Source organism: Macrobrachium rosenbergii, chromosome 1, assembly GCF_040412425.1.
Source record: "Macrobrachium rosenbergii isolate ZJJX-2024 chromosome 1, ASM4041242v1, whole genome shotgun sequence".
Lineage (NCBI taxonomy): Eukaryota > Metazoa > Arthropoda > Malacostraca > Decapoda > Palaemonidae > Macrobrachium > Macrobrachium rosenbergii.
In genome coordinates, this window is record NC_089741.1 from 41,256,038 (window position 1) to 41,272,818 (window position 16,781).

General features: G+C 37.0%; 1 protein-coding gene across 1 annotated transcript in view; it reads right to left on the reverse strand.

Moving 5' to 3' along the window:
- LOC136840302 (putative uncharacterized protein DDB_G0288537) overlaps positions 1 to 15,896 on the reverse strand; it is a 78,071-nt gene extending 62,175 nt beyond the window's left edge. The window contains exon 1 of the mRNA XM_067107008.1: positions 15,751 to 15,896. Coding sequence (XP_066963109.1) covers positions 15,751 to 15,896 — 146 coding nt within the window. The remainder of the gene's footprint in view (positions 1 to 15,750) is intronic.
- Positions 15,897 to 16,781: the final 885 nt, after the last annotated feature.

Here is a 16,781-nt window from a genome sequence, read left to right on the forward strand (position 1 = left end):
ATATAAAGACATGAGAACATTCTTTCCAAGTATACAACCACATGTTAATATACTTTCCGAATATACAAAGATATGTTAAAAATACTATCCAAATATACAAAGACATAACAACATACTTTCCAAGTATACAAAGACATGTTAATATACTTTCCGAATATACAAAGATCAATTAAAAATACTATCCGAATATACAAAAACATAACAACATACTTTCCAAGTATACAAATACAAATTAATATACTTTCCGAATATACAAAGATATATTACTGTAATATACTTTCCGAATGTACACATCAAATGACGTAAGCCACTCCACATTATTACCTGAATTATCATCTCTCGAAATGAATTGAGAAATCAGCAGAAGCGATATGTTAAAAATTATGGTCGCTGATAATTCCTACGTAGTCTTCTCCACAATGGATATTTCTTCCTGAAACGGTCAATCAAAGGTCCCTTGGCGTTTAAAGGTGAAAAGAGCTGGCGCAGGTAATAACTCTTAACAAGAAGGTAAATACAGGTGTGCAAGATGGTAATTACAGGTGGGCAAGATGATAATTACAGGTATGCAAGATGATAATTACAGGTGGGGCAAGATGACAGTTACAGGTGTGCAAGATGATAACTACAGGTGTGCAAGGTGAAAATTACAGGTGTTCAAGATGATAATTACAGGTGTTCAAGATGACAATTACAGGTGTTCAAGATGATAATTACAGGTGTGCAAGGTGAAAATTACAGGTGTTCAAGATGATAATTACAGGTGTTCAAGATGATAATTACAGGTGTTCAAGATGACAATTACAGGTGTTCAAGATGATAATTACAGGTGTTCAAGATGAAAATTACAGGTGTTCAAGATGATAATTACAGGTGTTCAAGATAACAATTACAGGTGTTCAAGATGATAATTACAGGTGGCCGAGATGATAATTACAGGTGTTCAAGATGATAATTACAAGTGGACAATTTGATAATTACAGGTGGGCAAGATGACAATTACAGGTGTGCAGAGATAAAGCTCCAGAAAGACGTAAATGATGAGACAGGAGGAAAAAAATAACTGCTTCAGAAGTGAAAATAATCCTTAAATAATTTTTCAAATTGAAATAATAGGAATTAAAATTAATTCCAATTTGGCAAAAAGAAGACGAGAAGAAACATAGGAATCTTTTTAAAAACAACACTGAATAACTACAATACGCATATCGTCCAACGCTATTGTCAAGCCGTTAAAAAAAAAAATAATTCTGAATATGACATAAAACAAGTAAAAAATGCGCCGAAGTTTCTTCCGGCCCAATCGGGTTTTCTGTACAGCGCATAATCAAGGCCACCGAAAACAGATCTATCTTTAGGTGGTCTCAGTATAAAGGTGTATGACCAGCGGCCCATGAAACTCTCAACCGGTCGTGGTGGCCTGTGTTATTGCGCTGCCAGAAGCACGATTACGGTTAACTTTAACCTTAAACATAAAATAAAGACTACTGAGGCTAGAGGGCTGCAATTTGGTATGTTTGATGATTGGAGGATGGAAGTTCAACATACCAATTTGCAGCCCTCTAGCCTCAGTGGTTTTTAAGATCTGAGGGCGGACAGAAAAAGTGCGGACGGACAGACAAAGCCGGCACAACAGTTTTTTCCTTTCAGAAAACTAAAAAACTACATACGCTTGAAACAACAGCCACTCCTTCTCTCCTATATCTCATTTTTTTATTTTCATTTTTGGTGGGTCATGACTCTCTCTCTCTCTCTCTCTCTTCTTTTGTTGCTTTTTTTGCATCTGTTTGTGGTCGGTCAACTCTTTCTATTCTGTCTACTCTTCACCTTTATCCATTTTTAATTTCCTCACTTTTGGCTGGTCAGTGACTCTCTCTCTCTCTCTCTCTCTCTCTCTCTCTCTCTCTCCAGTTTTTTTTTATACTTCTAGTCGGTCAACACCTATCTATCTCTGTCTATTTTTATCCATTTTTTAATTTCACTTGTGGTCGGTCACGGCCTCTCTCTCTCTCTCTCTCTTCTTCTCTCTCTCTCTCTCTCTCTCTCTTCTTTGTTGCATTTTTTTGCATTCGTTTGTGGTCTGTCAACTCCTTTCTATCTCTGTCTATTCTTTCTCACCTTTATCCATTTTTTTAATTTCACTTTTGGTTGAAACAGATTCTTTTTCTTCTTTCTTCTTTCTTTCTCTCTTCTTCTTCTCTTCTCTCTTTCTCTTCTCTCTTCTCCAGTTTTTTATTTCGCTTCTACTGTCAACACCTATCTATCTCTGTCTATTCTTTTTATCCATTTTTTTAATTTCACTCGGTCGTCGAAACACGGTCTTTTCTTTTCTTCTTCTCTTTCTCTCTTCTTTCTTCTTTCTTCTTTGTATTTGTTTCAGCTCAACTCCTTTCTATCTCTGTCTATTCTTCACCTTTATCCATTTTTAATTTCACTTTTGGCTGGTCAGTGACTCTCTCTCTCTCTCTCTCTCTCTCTCTCTCTCTCTCTCTCTCTCTCTCTCTCTCCAGTTTTTTTACGTCAACACCTATCTATCTCTGTCTATTCTTTATCCATTTTTTTAATTTCAGAGCCTCTCTCTCTCCTCTCTCTCTCTCTCTCTCTCTCTCTCTCTCTCTCTCTCTCTCTCCAGTATTTTGTTATTTCAGTTAGATATATATATATATATATATATATATATATATATATATATATATATATATATATATGCGCTCAGAGAAACGACACATAATGCCTGAAGCAACAACGTATATACGCCTCAGAGATTCTCCTGAAACTCGTCAAAAAAAAACACACATACAAACAAGCAACCATGAAAGGACTGAATAAAAACCCACCCATGCAAACCGCACGGGAGCGGAACAGCGTCAAAAAAGAATTTCGCAAGTATGGGAGAATTGACCGAAATAACAAAAACTGGAGAGAGAGAGAGAGAGAGAGAGAGAGAGAGAGAGAGAGAGAGAGAGAGGCCGTGACCGACGACCAGAAGTGAAATTAAAAAAAATGGATAAAGAATAGACAGAGATAGATAGGTGTTGACCGACTAGAAGCGAAATAAAAATAAACTGGAGAGAGAGAGAGAGAGAGAGAGAGAGAGAGAGAGAGAGAGAGAGAGAGAGAGAGAGAGTCACTGACCAGCCAAAAGTGAAATTAAAAAATGGATAAAGGTGAAGAATAGACAGAGATAGAAAGGAGTTGACCGACCACAAACGAATGCAAAAAAAGCAACAAAGAAGAGAGAGAGAGAGAGAGAGAGAGAGAGAGAGAGAGAGAGAGAGAGAGAGAGAAAGAAAGAGAGAGAGAGAGAGAGAGAGAGAGTCACTGACCCACCAAAAATGAAAATAAAAAAATGAATATAGGAGAGAAGGCGAGAGACTGAGACAGATAGAGAGGCACTATCCGACCAAAAATAAAATAAAAAAATTGATAAAGGAGAGAGAGAGAGAGAGAGAGAGAGAGAGAGAGAGAGAGAGAGAGAGAGGAGAGAGAGAGAGAGAGAGAGCAACGAAAAAAAGAAAAAATACATAATGAGAGAGAGAGAGAGAAAGAGAGACGGACAGACAGACAGACATAGAAACAGCACTAAGCAAAAACGAATTGGAAAAAAGGAAAACGAGAGACGGAGAGAAACATAACGAGAGAGAGAGAGAGAGAGAGAGAGAGAGAGAGAGAGAGATAAAAGGCAATATACTGGGTCCTACGCGCACAGAGAGATGAATCCCAATGGACTGAAACAAATATCCATTTACTCTTAACTGCGACAAAAAGAGAGAGAGAGAGAGAGAGAGAGAGAGAGAGAGAGAGAGGCTTCATTTAATGCAATAGATGCCAATCAATCCCGCAGCAAACTTTTGTGCTGGGAATTTTTTAAAAAGTATTGACCTTCCAAAACTGTTTTATTTGCAGGGAATTTCAAAAGCATTTTTTTTTTTTGTTTTCTGTAAAAGAAAACTATGGTACCGTCTTTGTCTGTCCGGCCGAACTTTATTCTGTCCGCCCTCAGATCTTAAAAATTACTAAGGCTAGAGGGCCGCAAATTGGTAAGTTGATCATCCACCCCCCAATCATCAAACATAACAAATTGCAGCCCTCTAGCCTCAGTGCTTTTTATTTAATTTAAGGTTAAAGTTAGCCACAGTCATGCTTCTAGCAACGATATAGGACAGGCCTCCACCGGGCCTTGGTTAAAGTTTCATGGGTCGCGGCTCATACAGGAATTTTTAGTCTTGAAATTTTTTTTTTTATAGGATTTTCAAACTTTTTACCAATAAAATTTTACACATGGAATTTTTACACATTTTTTATTAACAAATATCTATAAAGATAATCTGAATTTCACAAAAAAACTGGTTAAGAAAACGAGCCACTGTATAAAAACAAGGTTAAGTGAATAAAGCTACTGTTTTTTATCCACTCACTTAAACTTGGTTTTATACTGATTTTTTCCTAACTTTCAGAGACGAAAATGAGAGAATATGTTTTTATTACTATTAATAAATGAGAGAATATGTTTTTATTACTGTAAAAAATGAGAGAATATGTTTTTATTACTGTAAATAAATGAGAGAATATGTTTTTATTACTGCAAGTAAATGAGAGAATATGTTTTTATTACTATTAATAAATGAGAGAATGTTTTTATTACTGCAAAAAATTAGAGAATATGTTTTTATTACTGTAAATAAATGAGAGAATATGTATTTATTACTGTAAATAAATGAGGGAATATGTTTTTATTACTGTACAAAATTAGAGAATGTTTTTATTACTGTACATAAATGAGAGAATATGTTTTTATTACTGTAAAAAATGAGAGAATATGTTTTTATTACTGTAAAAAATGAGAGAATATGTTTTTATTACTGCAAAAATGAGAGAATATGTTTTTATTACTATAAATAAATTAGAGAATATGTTTTTATTACTGTAAAAAATGAGAGAATAGGTTTTTATTACTGTAAATAAATGAGAGATCATGTTTTTATTACTGTAAAAAACGAGAGAATATGTTTTTATTACTGTAAATAAATGAGAGAATGTGTTTATCACAAAAAAAATGAGAGAATATGTCTTTATTACTGTTAAAAAAATGAGAGAATAGGGAATATTAACAGAGCTGAAGAGAATGTCAAAAAAACTGAAAACTTCAGCGGCACGTGATTAAATGAAAAAAAACCAAGAGAGACAACGACTATCACTGAGAAACGAAGGTCATCTCATCCACAAGGGAACACTTCAGGAAGCGGAGCACACTTCAGGCGCTTCGGGACAAAACCCACTGGCGGCACTCGCCACTTCAGGACACGCTTCAGGGACAAAGCTGCTGCTGATGACGATCAGAGATTCGCTCTCTCTCTCTCTCTCTCTCTCTCTCTCTCTCTCTCTCTCTCTCTGTGGAAAGGAGAACTCATTCCTACACATCTTCGCTCTCTTACGCCGGAAGGAAAACGAAATTGAATTGTGATAACCATATAAAAATTAAATTGTATATATTAAATTTCTTTAAACAAGACTAATAAATAATCATCACTGACTAATACTGCAGGAATCAATACTAGTAATGTTTTTATTATTTTGCATTATTATCATCTGCATTATCGTCAACATGTCTCCTGCGTCGTGTGACGCAGAGGGCCTACTAATAATAATAATAATAATAATAATAATAATAATAATAATAATAATAATAATAATAATAATAATAATTTCTTGAACAATGACTAATAAATTATTATCACTGACAAATACTACCACTAACAATAATATTACTACCTTTAATACTTATCATTATCATCATCATCATCGTCTCCAACGCCGTGTAACGCAAAGGGCCTCAAAATAATAATAATAATAATAATAATAATAATACACAATAATAATAATAATACATAAAAGAATGGCCTGCACACAAGTTGAGTTTATATTGCAGTCTCTCAATCTCGCGAATATAATACCTGTACAAAGTTCATGATAATAATAATACCACATCACAACCAAAATCACAACTACAATAACAACCTGTAATTTGAATCACAACCACAATACAACAATAACCCAAACCTCTGAGAGACTCTCAAAGAACCCCACCTCTCCTCCAACGAATAATAATTAATATTTCATCACATCACAAACCACAACAACATCAATAAGAAACTCTAAGATCACAACCACAATTTAACAACCCCTCAAAGACTCAAAGAAACCCACCTCATCTCCAACGAATAATAATCACTATGACCACCACAGCCCAAACCACAACCTAAAACCACGAAAACAACAACACCAACAACATCTCGAAGAAGAAGCGCTCCACAACAAACAACCGTAGAGAAATATGTTATGAACTCTGCTTGCATAATTGGATCCCTCCGTGATATTTAACAACACGAAGACAATGAGGAGAGAAGTCTATTGTTATTACGAGAGCAAATGTATTGCCTGTGCTATTGCAATTTCTCAAGGAGAGAGAGAGAGAGAGAGAATAGCAAATGTCTATGTATGTATTACGAAAAGGGAGCAAAACAGAACATGTGTACATTCTGGAGAGAGAGAGAGAGAGAGAGAGAGAGAGAGAGAGAGAGAGAGAATAGCAAATGTCTATGTATGTAGTACGAAAGGAAAGTATAATAGAACAAGTGTACATTCTGAGAGAGAGAGAGAGAGAGAGAGAGAGAGAGAGAGAGAGAGAGAGAGAGAGAGAGAGAGAGAGAGAGAGAGAGAGAGAGAGAGAGAGAGACTGGATAGCAAATGTCTATGTATGCATTAAGAACAGAGAGTATAATCGAGCATATATGTGTATATTCTTGGAGAGAGAGAGAGAGAGAGAGAGAGAGAGAGAGAATGTCTATGTATACATTACGAAAAGAGAGTACAATCGCACATGTGTGTATATTCTTTGAAAGAATAGACACATATTCTTAAAATCATTTCAGTTCAAACCGTTTCCTTATGATGATCTTTAAAAAGGTAATTATAAGTTTACTAGAATTTTTTGAGATGGTTTTCATAACAAAGATAGGATCTTTCATTTGTTCTTTATACACGAGAACGATTCAAGATCTCATACAAAAATGTTGATATCAAAATATAGATATTATCAAGTTATCTCCCTCTGTCTTAACTAACATGATGAGATCATTGGCAAGTTATTTGAATACCTGGGCTTTTCTATATTTTAAAATAAATAAAAAAGCAAAGCGTTCGACAACCAACACAGATCTACCTAATACATCTATTCACCTATTTGTGATCACCAAACAACGCACTCGTCAAACTAATAAGTCTACTGAGAAACAACAGTTCACTTTTAAGCAGACATCAAAGTACTATGTCTGTCCAATCGAACGTGCTCACCTAACCAATCAGCCTAGTCAAACCCTATGTTAAATGGAACCCGCCTTTCTAACTGTTATATTCTTAAGAATATGTGAAATGTAACGCACCTTTCAATCTGTTTTATTCTTAACAACAAGTGAAATGGAACGTTTTATCTGTTATATTCTTAACAATAAGTTAAATAGAACGCACCTTAAACTATCAAATTCTAACCAACCACCACCCCCATCATTTGACAAGTCGAACGCTCTCATCGCAACCGCTTCAGGCAAACTCACGAGCACAATCAAACGCGCTCCACAAACCATTCCCCCTACCCTCGGCGGAACGGAACGGAACGGAACAGAACAGGCAGGGAGAGCGAAATGTGTTCTTTCCACCAAAATAAACTCGCCCAACATTTCAGTTCACGGAGCAAATTACAAAGCAAATTAATCTCCCGGGCCAACTCGTCCAATGGAAGCCATGAGGCTGGTGGGGAGGGGAGGGGGAGGTGGAGGGGGAGAGTGGGGGGTGAGGGAGGGGAACGGGGGGAGGGGAAGGCAACGATTCCTCTCGACTTTTATTATAAAAGCCACAGTGCAAATAATCGACTTTAATAACGAAGTTCCGTCGCAAATGAACCAGTCGGAGGAGGAGGAGGAGGAGGAGGAGGAGGAGGAGGAGGAGGAGGAGGAGGAAAGGGGGGGAGGGGGACCTGACAATTGCGCTGCACGAAATGTCTTTTATCTAAAAGACAAAAAAAAAAAGGACGAAGGGTACGTCTTTTATCAGAGTGGGGAAAAATGAAGATGGGTAATAAAAATATAAGTGTTCCGAGAAAACTACATTGCAAGAAGAGGGAAAAGATGCAGGGAATAGTACTGCGCTGACATTTCATAATTTTATCAATTTCCCATATATATATAACATGAACTTGCACAACTTCATAAAAATTACATAAGGAAATTAACAAAAAATGTACCGCTACAAAAACTAACAAGCACACACATACATATATACATATGCATGTATGTGTACGTATGTAAAGACCGAGAGAGAGAGAGAGAGAGAGAGAGAGAGAGAGAGAGAGAGAGAGAGAGAGAGAGAGAGAGAGAGGTTTGGTGGCCATTTACAGACCTTCCTTTTCCAGGTGACATGATAATAAAAGCCTCGAGCAGAAAAGGTAAACGCAACAACAAAAAAGCAATTAAACAATAAATGAGGGAAAATGATTAAGGTGCCATAATGAATTACTAAATAATAATTAGAATTCTACAAAAGAGCTTAAGAATCAGGCGACTGATTGACTGAATGACAGCGATATAGCTGGCGTAACCCAACGACAATTCTCAGAGTCATCTCTAATGTCAGTTTTATTCTTAGGTGCGCCATCAATTATTTTCATCGCGTTAAAAATATGTCCTTTGTCGTCCTATCTATTTACTTATAATAATCATAAAAAATATTAATTTGCACCTGTATACAAATTATTTCCTTTTCGCTTTATTTAACAGTTTCTTTCCAGCCTTTGAGGAATTTTGAGGAATTTTTTCATTATCAAAATTTTTCTCGTGAGAATCTATAGACCTCTAATAAGGAAAACGTATTTTTTCGTTTTATTTTTTGCACTATCTAAAAATCTATAGACCTCTAATAAGATAAACTTATTTTTTTTTTTTTTTTTTTACTATTTAAACCATCTTAAATATTCCATTTTCTCTCGTGAAAGCCTATAGTCCTCTAATACTGAAAAAATTACTTTATTATTATTTTTCATTTTTTATTACAAATCTATAAATCTATTTACGCCATCATAAAACTTTTTTCTTACAAGGGCGTATAGTCCTCTAGCACTAAAAAAATCTCATTTTTATTTCCTTTTCATTATCAAACTATCAATCTATTTACATCATCATAAAACTTCAAAAATCTTTGCTTATGAGAACCTATATTCCTCCAATACTAAAAGAACGTTTTCTTTTTTTTATTGTCCAACTATCAATCAATTTACCCCATCACAAAATTCCAAATTTTTCTCATCAGTATCTATTGTCCTCTAATACTGAAGAAAATTACCTTATTTTAAGTTTCATCTTTTTTTCTCATTTCACTTCGGCGTCCTAAAAACCCTTTGATGTTGTGACGCCACAGTTCCTCGCATAACTGAATTAGGCAACGCACGGTTAATGCTCACGCAGGCATCCAATGGAAACACGAAAAAAAAAAAACCTGAACAGAGAAATTTTTCAACTTACTCCGTAGCAACATGATCGATACGATGCAACGGGCGCGTAATCTTAGCCAAACCTTCAGGTAAGATCAACGGGAGGAAGTAGTTTTAGCTATCGCCATGTGCAATATTGTGTAATATGGAGAGAGAGAGAGAGAGAGAGAGAGAGAGAGAGAGAGAGAGAGAGAGAGAGAGAGAGAGAGAGTGTCTCCATGAGAATATGTTCTATTTTCATAAGTTACAAATTTTTAATAACACAAGAGAGAGAGAGAGAGAGAGAGAGAGAGAGAGAGAGAGAGAGAGAGAGAGAGAGAGAGAGAGAGAATGTCTGTATGAAAAACTTCTATTTTGTATTTTGTGTAAGCTACGCATGTAACATGAGAGAGAGAGAGAGAGAGAGAGAGAGAGAGAGAGAGAGAGAGAGAGAGAGAGAGAGAGAGAGTTCTTTACGAGAACCTTATGGTTTGTTTTAAGTCAGCCACACATTCTGTAATAATCTGAGATGTAGAGGAGAGAGAGAGAGAGAGAGAGAGAGAGAGAGAGAGAGAGAGAGAGAGAGAGAGAGAGAGAGAGAATGTCTTTACAAAACCTTATGCTCTCTTTTTCGTGAATTACCCCTTTAATATTGAGAAAAGGAGAGAGAGAGAGAGAGAGAGAGAGAGAGAGAGAGAGAGAGAGAGAGAGAGAGAGAGAGAGCTCGCTCAAAGAGGAATATCAGTTCAAAGGCAAATTCACTTCCGATTCAAAGCTTTGATCGCACACGAAAACAGGTTTCCCTTCTTTTTTCTCTCAATTCAATATCCTCCCTGATATATTTATTGTTGATTGAAGCGCAAAGCGCCCGTAGGGGGAAAAATAAGTACTCACTCTCGAGACTCTTAGAATATCTGCCAATTGATTCTACTTATGTCGGACGTTACGTACCTGCGGGAGAAAGAAGGTAAATGTTAGTTTGCTACATACTAATAAATACAGAGAAATGTAATCTCTCTCTCTCTCTCTCTCTCTCTCTCTCACACACACACACACACACACACACACACACACAGACTAGGAGGCACTGAAATGAACTTAGTGAAGTTCATGAGGTGGATGAACATTGGACTGTGAGAAAAATGAAAAATCAAAGAATTTATAATCATCTGGTAAATGTGAAATGATTTAACAGTTAGTTAAGAGGTGTTCTCTCTCTCTCTCTCTCTCTCTCTCTCTCTTTTCCTTCAGTCTTTTGGCCTCAAAACATTATACATAAAATTCAAAACAAGACTTTCTCTTAGACATGTAAAACACAAATAGGCTGAACAAGAAGCAATCATGAAAACAACCACATAAAAAAAAATGGGCTTATACTAATAATACTTATCACATCCACAACCAGATTTATTTCAAAATCTCATCCACTATTCCCAGGTCCATAGCCCACCCTTATATAAAATTTCACCGAAATCCACCCATTACATTTTAAGACATCACGTAAAGAAACTAACAAACAGGCGCGGGTGAATAGGCAACAGCCATCCAGCACTGATAAATGCTCAAAAAAGGAGGAGAAGAGTTGGGAAAATTTTACCTCAAGAGGCGGCATAAGTGAGGAAGGAGGAAGGCAGGCGACCTTGGAAAAGGAGGAAGAGAGAGAGAGAGAGAGAGAGAGAGAGAGAGAGAGAGAGAGAGAGAGAGAGAGAGAGAGAGAAATAGGAACGGGAAAGGACGACTGAAGTACCAAAGGTCAGCGTATGCAAAGATCCTTCTCTCTCTCTCTCTCTCTCTCTCTCTCTCTCCGCCACACTCGCTTTCCACGTACACCTTACAAGCCAAGAATAATACGGCCCATTATTATTCCAGCAGGCGACATTGTAACTCGGGAGCTTGTGTGTGTCACTGTCTCTCTCTCTTTCTTCTTTCTTCTTCTTTCTTCTTCTTTCTTTCTTTCTCTCTCTCTCTCGTTTCCCACTGACTTCAACGAGCAGCGGCAAATTTATTCACGAAACAATAAAGGCTCGGCAGTGTCTCTTGACAGACATCCGAGATTCGACGAACGGTCCATCAGAAACGTGTATTTCACCTGCCTCTCTCTCTCTCTCTTTCTTTCTTTCTTCTTTCTCTCTCTCATCTTAAGGCTGTATTTCTTTTGAATAACAACTCAGCCAAATATTTACATATGGAAATTTAAATCGCAACTACCTGCACCAACATAAAATTGTATGAAGCAATAGTGGGATTGTTGTCCTTAAAAGGAGAGAGAGAGAGAGAGAGAGAGAGAGAGAGAGAGAGAGAGAGAGAGAGAGGGGAGATCGTTTTAACGTGAAAAGAAACCAAGTCACACTTGATAGTAAAACGCTTAGCAAACAGGCTTGGAATGTGATAAGGGTAACAAAACGGAATATGAACGCTAACCTATCTAAGCATAAGGTTGGAAACCACATATATCTACCACCACTAGGTACCCCTCCTGACCTCTCAATACACTCACAGTCCGTTAACGTTATTTTACGAATCAAAGTCAAGCAAAAATTCCAATCATACGGCAAATTCCCTCAACAGCTTCAAAACAACATACCAAGCAAACCAAAGCTGCGCCTATGCCAAAAAATTGGGAAAAGGAACACAGTACCTTTGTACCTATAATCAACGTTTCAGTTTTCTGTAAAAGAAAACTACTGAGATGGCTTTGTCTGTCCGTCCACACTTTTTCTGTCCGCCCTCAGATCTTAAAATCTACTGAGGCTAGAGGGCTGCAAATTGGTAAGTTGATCATCCACCCTCCAATCAACAAACATACCAAATTGCAGCCCTCTAGCCTCAGTAGTTTTTATTTTACTTATGGTTAAAGTCAGCCATAATCGTGGGTCTGGCAGCGATATAGGACAGGCCATCACCGGGCCGTGGCTGAAATCTTCATGGGCCGCTGCTCATACAGAAAACTCGATTGTGCCGAAGTTTACTTGTTTCTATAGACACTCCTTTTCGTAATTACCTGTGTATCTATGGTCAATGTTTCTTCTACACATTTCTTGTAATAATTACCGTAATTTTGTAACATCCCCACTTATACTTGACAAAACGACCATGGATGTCACATACCTACATCCGTAATAAAACTTGAAAATTATTTCACAAAATAGACACTTATTTTGGATGAAAACTTGGTTTTTATTTTTTTAGGCCTAATAGCTATGTGTATAACAACGCCAATATTTATACCAGGAAATCGGCCCGGCACACCATTAATGACCTGACATCGTAGAAAAAAGGTAACACGATATTAGCCTGTATATATGGAATACTTCCTGGTCTTAATACGATACTGATACAATTGGCGACCTTGACCTTGATCTACATGCGGTAACCTAAATATTACAGGCATTTTGAAATTTGGGCTGAGTAACTTCCACCAAAAGGAATCTAGGCCTCCTCAATTTGAAAATGTCACTGTTGGAAACTTATCATCTTCAAGTAGACATTTGGGCACCAAAACTTCAATCGTAATTAATAAGAATATTTCTATTTGACATTTGGAGCACCAAAACTTCAATTATTATTAATAAGAAAACATCAAGTTGACATTTTAACACAAAAAACTTCAATTGTTATTGATAAGAAAGTTTCAAATGGATATTTTAGCACCAAAACTTCAATTATTATTAATAAGAAAACATCAAGTTGACATTTTAATTAAAAAAAAAACTCAATTGTTATTGATAAGAAAGCTTCAAATTGATATTTTAGCACCAAAACTTCAATTATTATTAATAGGAAAACTTCAAGTTGGCATTTTAGCACAAAAAACTTCAAATATCATTAATAAGAAAACTTACATATTTTATAGATCCAAAAGTCTCCTCGTTTGGAATAAAAAAAATTGCCATCAGTGGCAAACCTTGAGAATTGCCATTAAGATATAAGACATTCTTCTGGGAAACTGGGCAACCTTACTGGTTTAAAATGTAACATCATTCCCTTCAATAACAAAATACTTGTATTTCGAATCATACGTCAGTCAGAAATACAGGAAAAACAAGGTGCCTCTTTTTATACCACTCAAAAAAAAAAATCTAAAAACATCGGGAAATTTTGCCATTTCGAAGATGAAAATCTTACTGGTTTAAAATGTCAAATCATTCTTTACAAGAACAGAATACTTAGAATTGCGCATTAATCAAAAATAGTTAATAACCCGGCCACCACTTTTTATACAATTCAAAAAACATTCTGAAAACATCAAATGGTATTATCAATTTACCCATTAAGAAAACACACATACAAACCTAACATTCACATCTAGCAAGAGCACCAAAAAGCCATTTCGGAACAGAAAACGGGCAGAATTTCAATGGTTGAGAGAGAGAGAGAGATAATACAGCGTCTCAAAGCAAGCAGTACACCACTTCCTTTCATCCGTGGCAGTTTGTTCTTTGCACAGAGACACACAAGCACACAAACAAACTCCACTGTGCGCGTGCTTCTTTAAGAAGCGACTCGGAAACACTCGTGCAATATGAGAGAGAGAGAGAGACAGAGAGAGAGGAGAACCTCATAATGGGATATACGTGTATATTCTTGGAGAGACAGAAAGTATCTTTAAGAGAAACTCATAATAGGACACATGTATACATTCTTGAGAGAGAGAGAGAGAGAGAGAGAGAGAGAGAGAGAGAGAGAGAGAGAGAGAGAGAGAGAGAGAGAGAGAGAGATCCGCATAATGGGTCATGCATGTATATTCCTGGAGAGAGAGAAAGGGAGTCTTTAGGAGAACTTCATAATAGGACACATGTACATATTCTTAGAGAGAGAGAGAGAGAGAGAGAGAGAGAGAGAGAGAGAGAGAGAGAGAGAGAGAGAGAGGACGTGTGTTTGGGCAAGACGGGGCTGGGAAGAAGAGCATCCGCCGTGGGAAGAATGAGTTCGCCCATGAAAGCATTCCACTTGGACGAAATATAGGGAACATCTGACGCCGCCAGATGGGATGTTCTATTCCATGATAGGTTTAAAAAGAGAGAGAGAAAAAGGGGGGGGGAGGGGGGAAGGGGTTTCTGTGAAGTGGGCGAGTTTCCAAATATACTGAAAGCTACAAATGGTTTTTTTTAATAGTTTCATGCTCCAAAGCGGTCGTTTTCCATCTCTCTCTCTCTCTCTCTCTCCATTTTATACACACACACATATATATATATACACATACATGTATGTATGTATACATACATACACACATATATATACAGTATATATGTATAATCATAACTAACAAGAAATCTAATTACAGAATTTGACATAAATCTGGTCTTGAAAGAATAAATAGGACCTATCATGAACAAAACAAAGAGATAATTTAGAGAGAGAGAGAGAGAGAGAGAGAGAGAGAGAGAGAGAGAGAGAGAGAGAGAGAGAGAGAGATGGTATAGTTCCCTCCTTCAATACACTCTAATGACAGGAGGACCCATCGATCAGCAGAGCCTACAGCATTTTGTGACAATTGTATTTCAACCTTAAAATACTGTTTATAAAGTTTAAAGAGGACCACCCGAAAGAAATAAATAGCAGTAACAAAAAATATTACTCTTGAATCAAGAATTCTGGAAACGGTCAGTTTACATGGCTAAGCTTTGGAATTCTCGCCATGCGTTTTTGTTCCATGATCCCTATGACCTCTCTCCTCTCTCTCTCTCTCTCTCTCTCTCTCTCTCTCTCTCTCTCTCTCTCTCAACTTTCAAGTATGTCTATGATGAGAGGGAGGTTCTCAACAACATTGTCCATCTCATCTGTCACATACTAAAAATAAATCATAAATGACAGAACTTTTAACGTTCAATAAAAACATCAGCAAAGGTGTTATAAGATTACTTAATCTTCATGTCATCTTGAAGACAAGGAAAAAGAATTCTCCAAAAAATGATTACTTTGCAATAAATTCTTGTTACTGGGAGCGCGCATGCGCTCATGTGCATTTGCGAGGTGCGTGCGTACACTTTCCATGATCTTGAAAACATACAAGTTTAAAAGAACATCTCTTCACAAGAGAATAAAATTAACCTCACACTGGTAGACCAGAATAAAAAATAAATACAAAAATTAAATAAATCATGTAAGAATTATAATTAAATCCTCAAATATGCATAAAATAAACCATAACTTGAATAATTAGACCATATATTCACAGTCTCAGAGGCAGGTGACATTATCGACGGGCGACTGAATAGGTAACCAGGTACGGGAAGGTAAGCATCCAGGAGGAGGAGGAGGAGGAGGAGGAGGAGGAGGAGGAGGAGGAGGAGGAAGGGGGTACATGCGATTCACGTTGTGCTGACGTTAGGCGAAAGGCAGCCACACGTGAGACTTCCAGATCTGCCAACGGCATACTGATCGCCGAACCTTATCTCTCTCTCTCTCTCTCTCTCTCTCTCTCTCTCTCTCTCACTTCCCCGAAAGCATACCTTCCGATGACGAGTGGGTACACACGCTCTTCCAGAAATGTCTGCCGAAAATATGACCTCGTGCATCTGAGGTCCTTTTGTGGAAGGTGAGAGTCAAACGCAAACATATTTTTATTGCCAGTGTTCCGTTCACAGAGAAGTGTTCCGTTCATAGAGAAGTGATCCCTTCGCCTAGAAGAAAATATTCCGTTCACAGAGAAGTGTTCCGTTCACCTAGAAGAAAGCGTTCCATTCACCAAGTGGAAAGTGTTCTGTCCACCTAGAAGTATGTGTTCCATTCAACTAAAAGAAGGTGATCCATTCACCTGGAAGAAAGTTTTCCGTTCACCTACAAGTAAGTGTTCCATTCGCCTACAAGCAAGTGTTCCGTTCACCTAGAAGAAAGCGTTCCGTTCACCTAAAAGAAAATGTTCCGTTCACCTAGAAGAAAGCGGAAGATTCACTATGAAAGAGGTCTGTACACCTAAAATCATCCGGAACAACACTTATGAAAATAAGAACAACAGAGAGAGAGAGAGAGAGAGAGAGAGAGAGAGAGAGAGAGAGAGAGAGAGAGAGAGAGGAAAATGTCCTTTCTGCAAATCTACACGAAGGTAGCATCACCATTCCTATCATTATCAGGATCACCATCACCATAAATAAAATAAACCCATCACCATACTACAAACAATAAGGAAAATCTGATAACAAAAAAAAATTATACATAAATAAATAAATAACAATCGATCACTCATCCACCTGTACAAACAACCACGCATCAAACCAAACTCACGAGATAAAGAAAAAAAAAAAAACTAAATTCAAAGAAA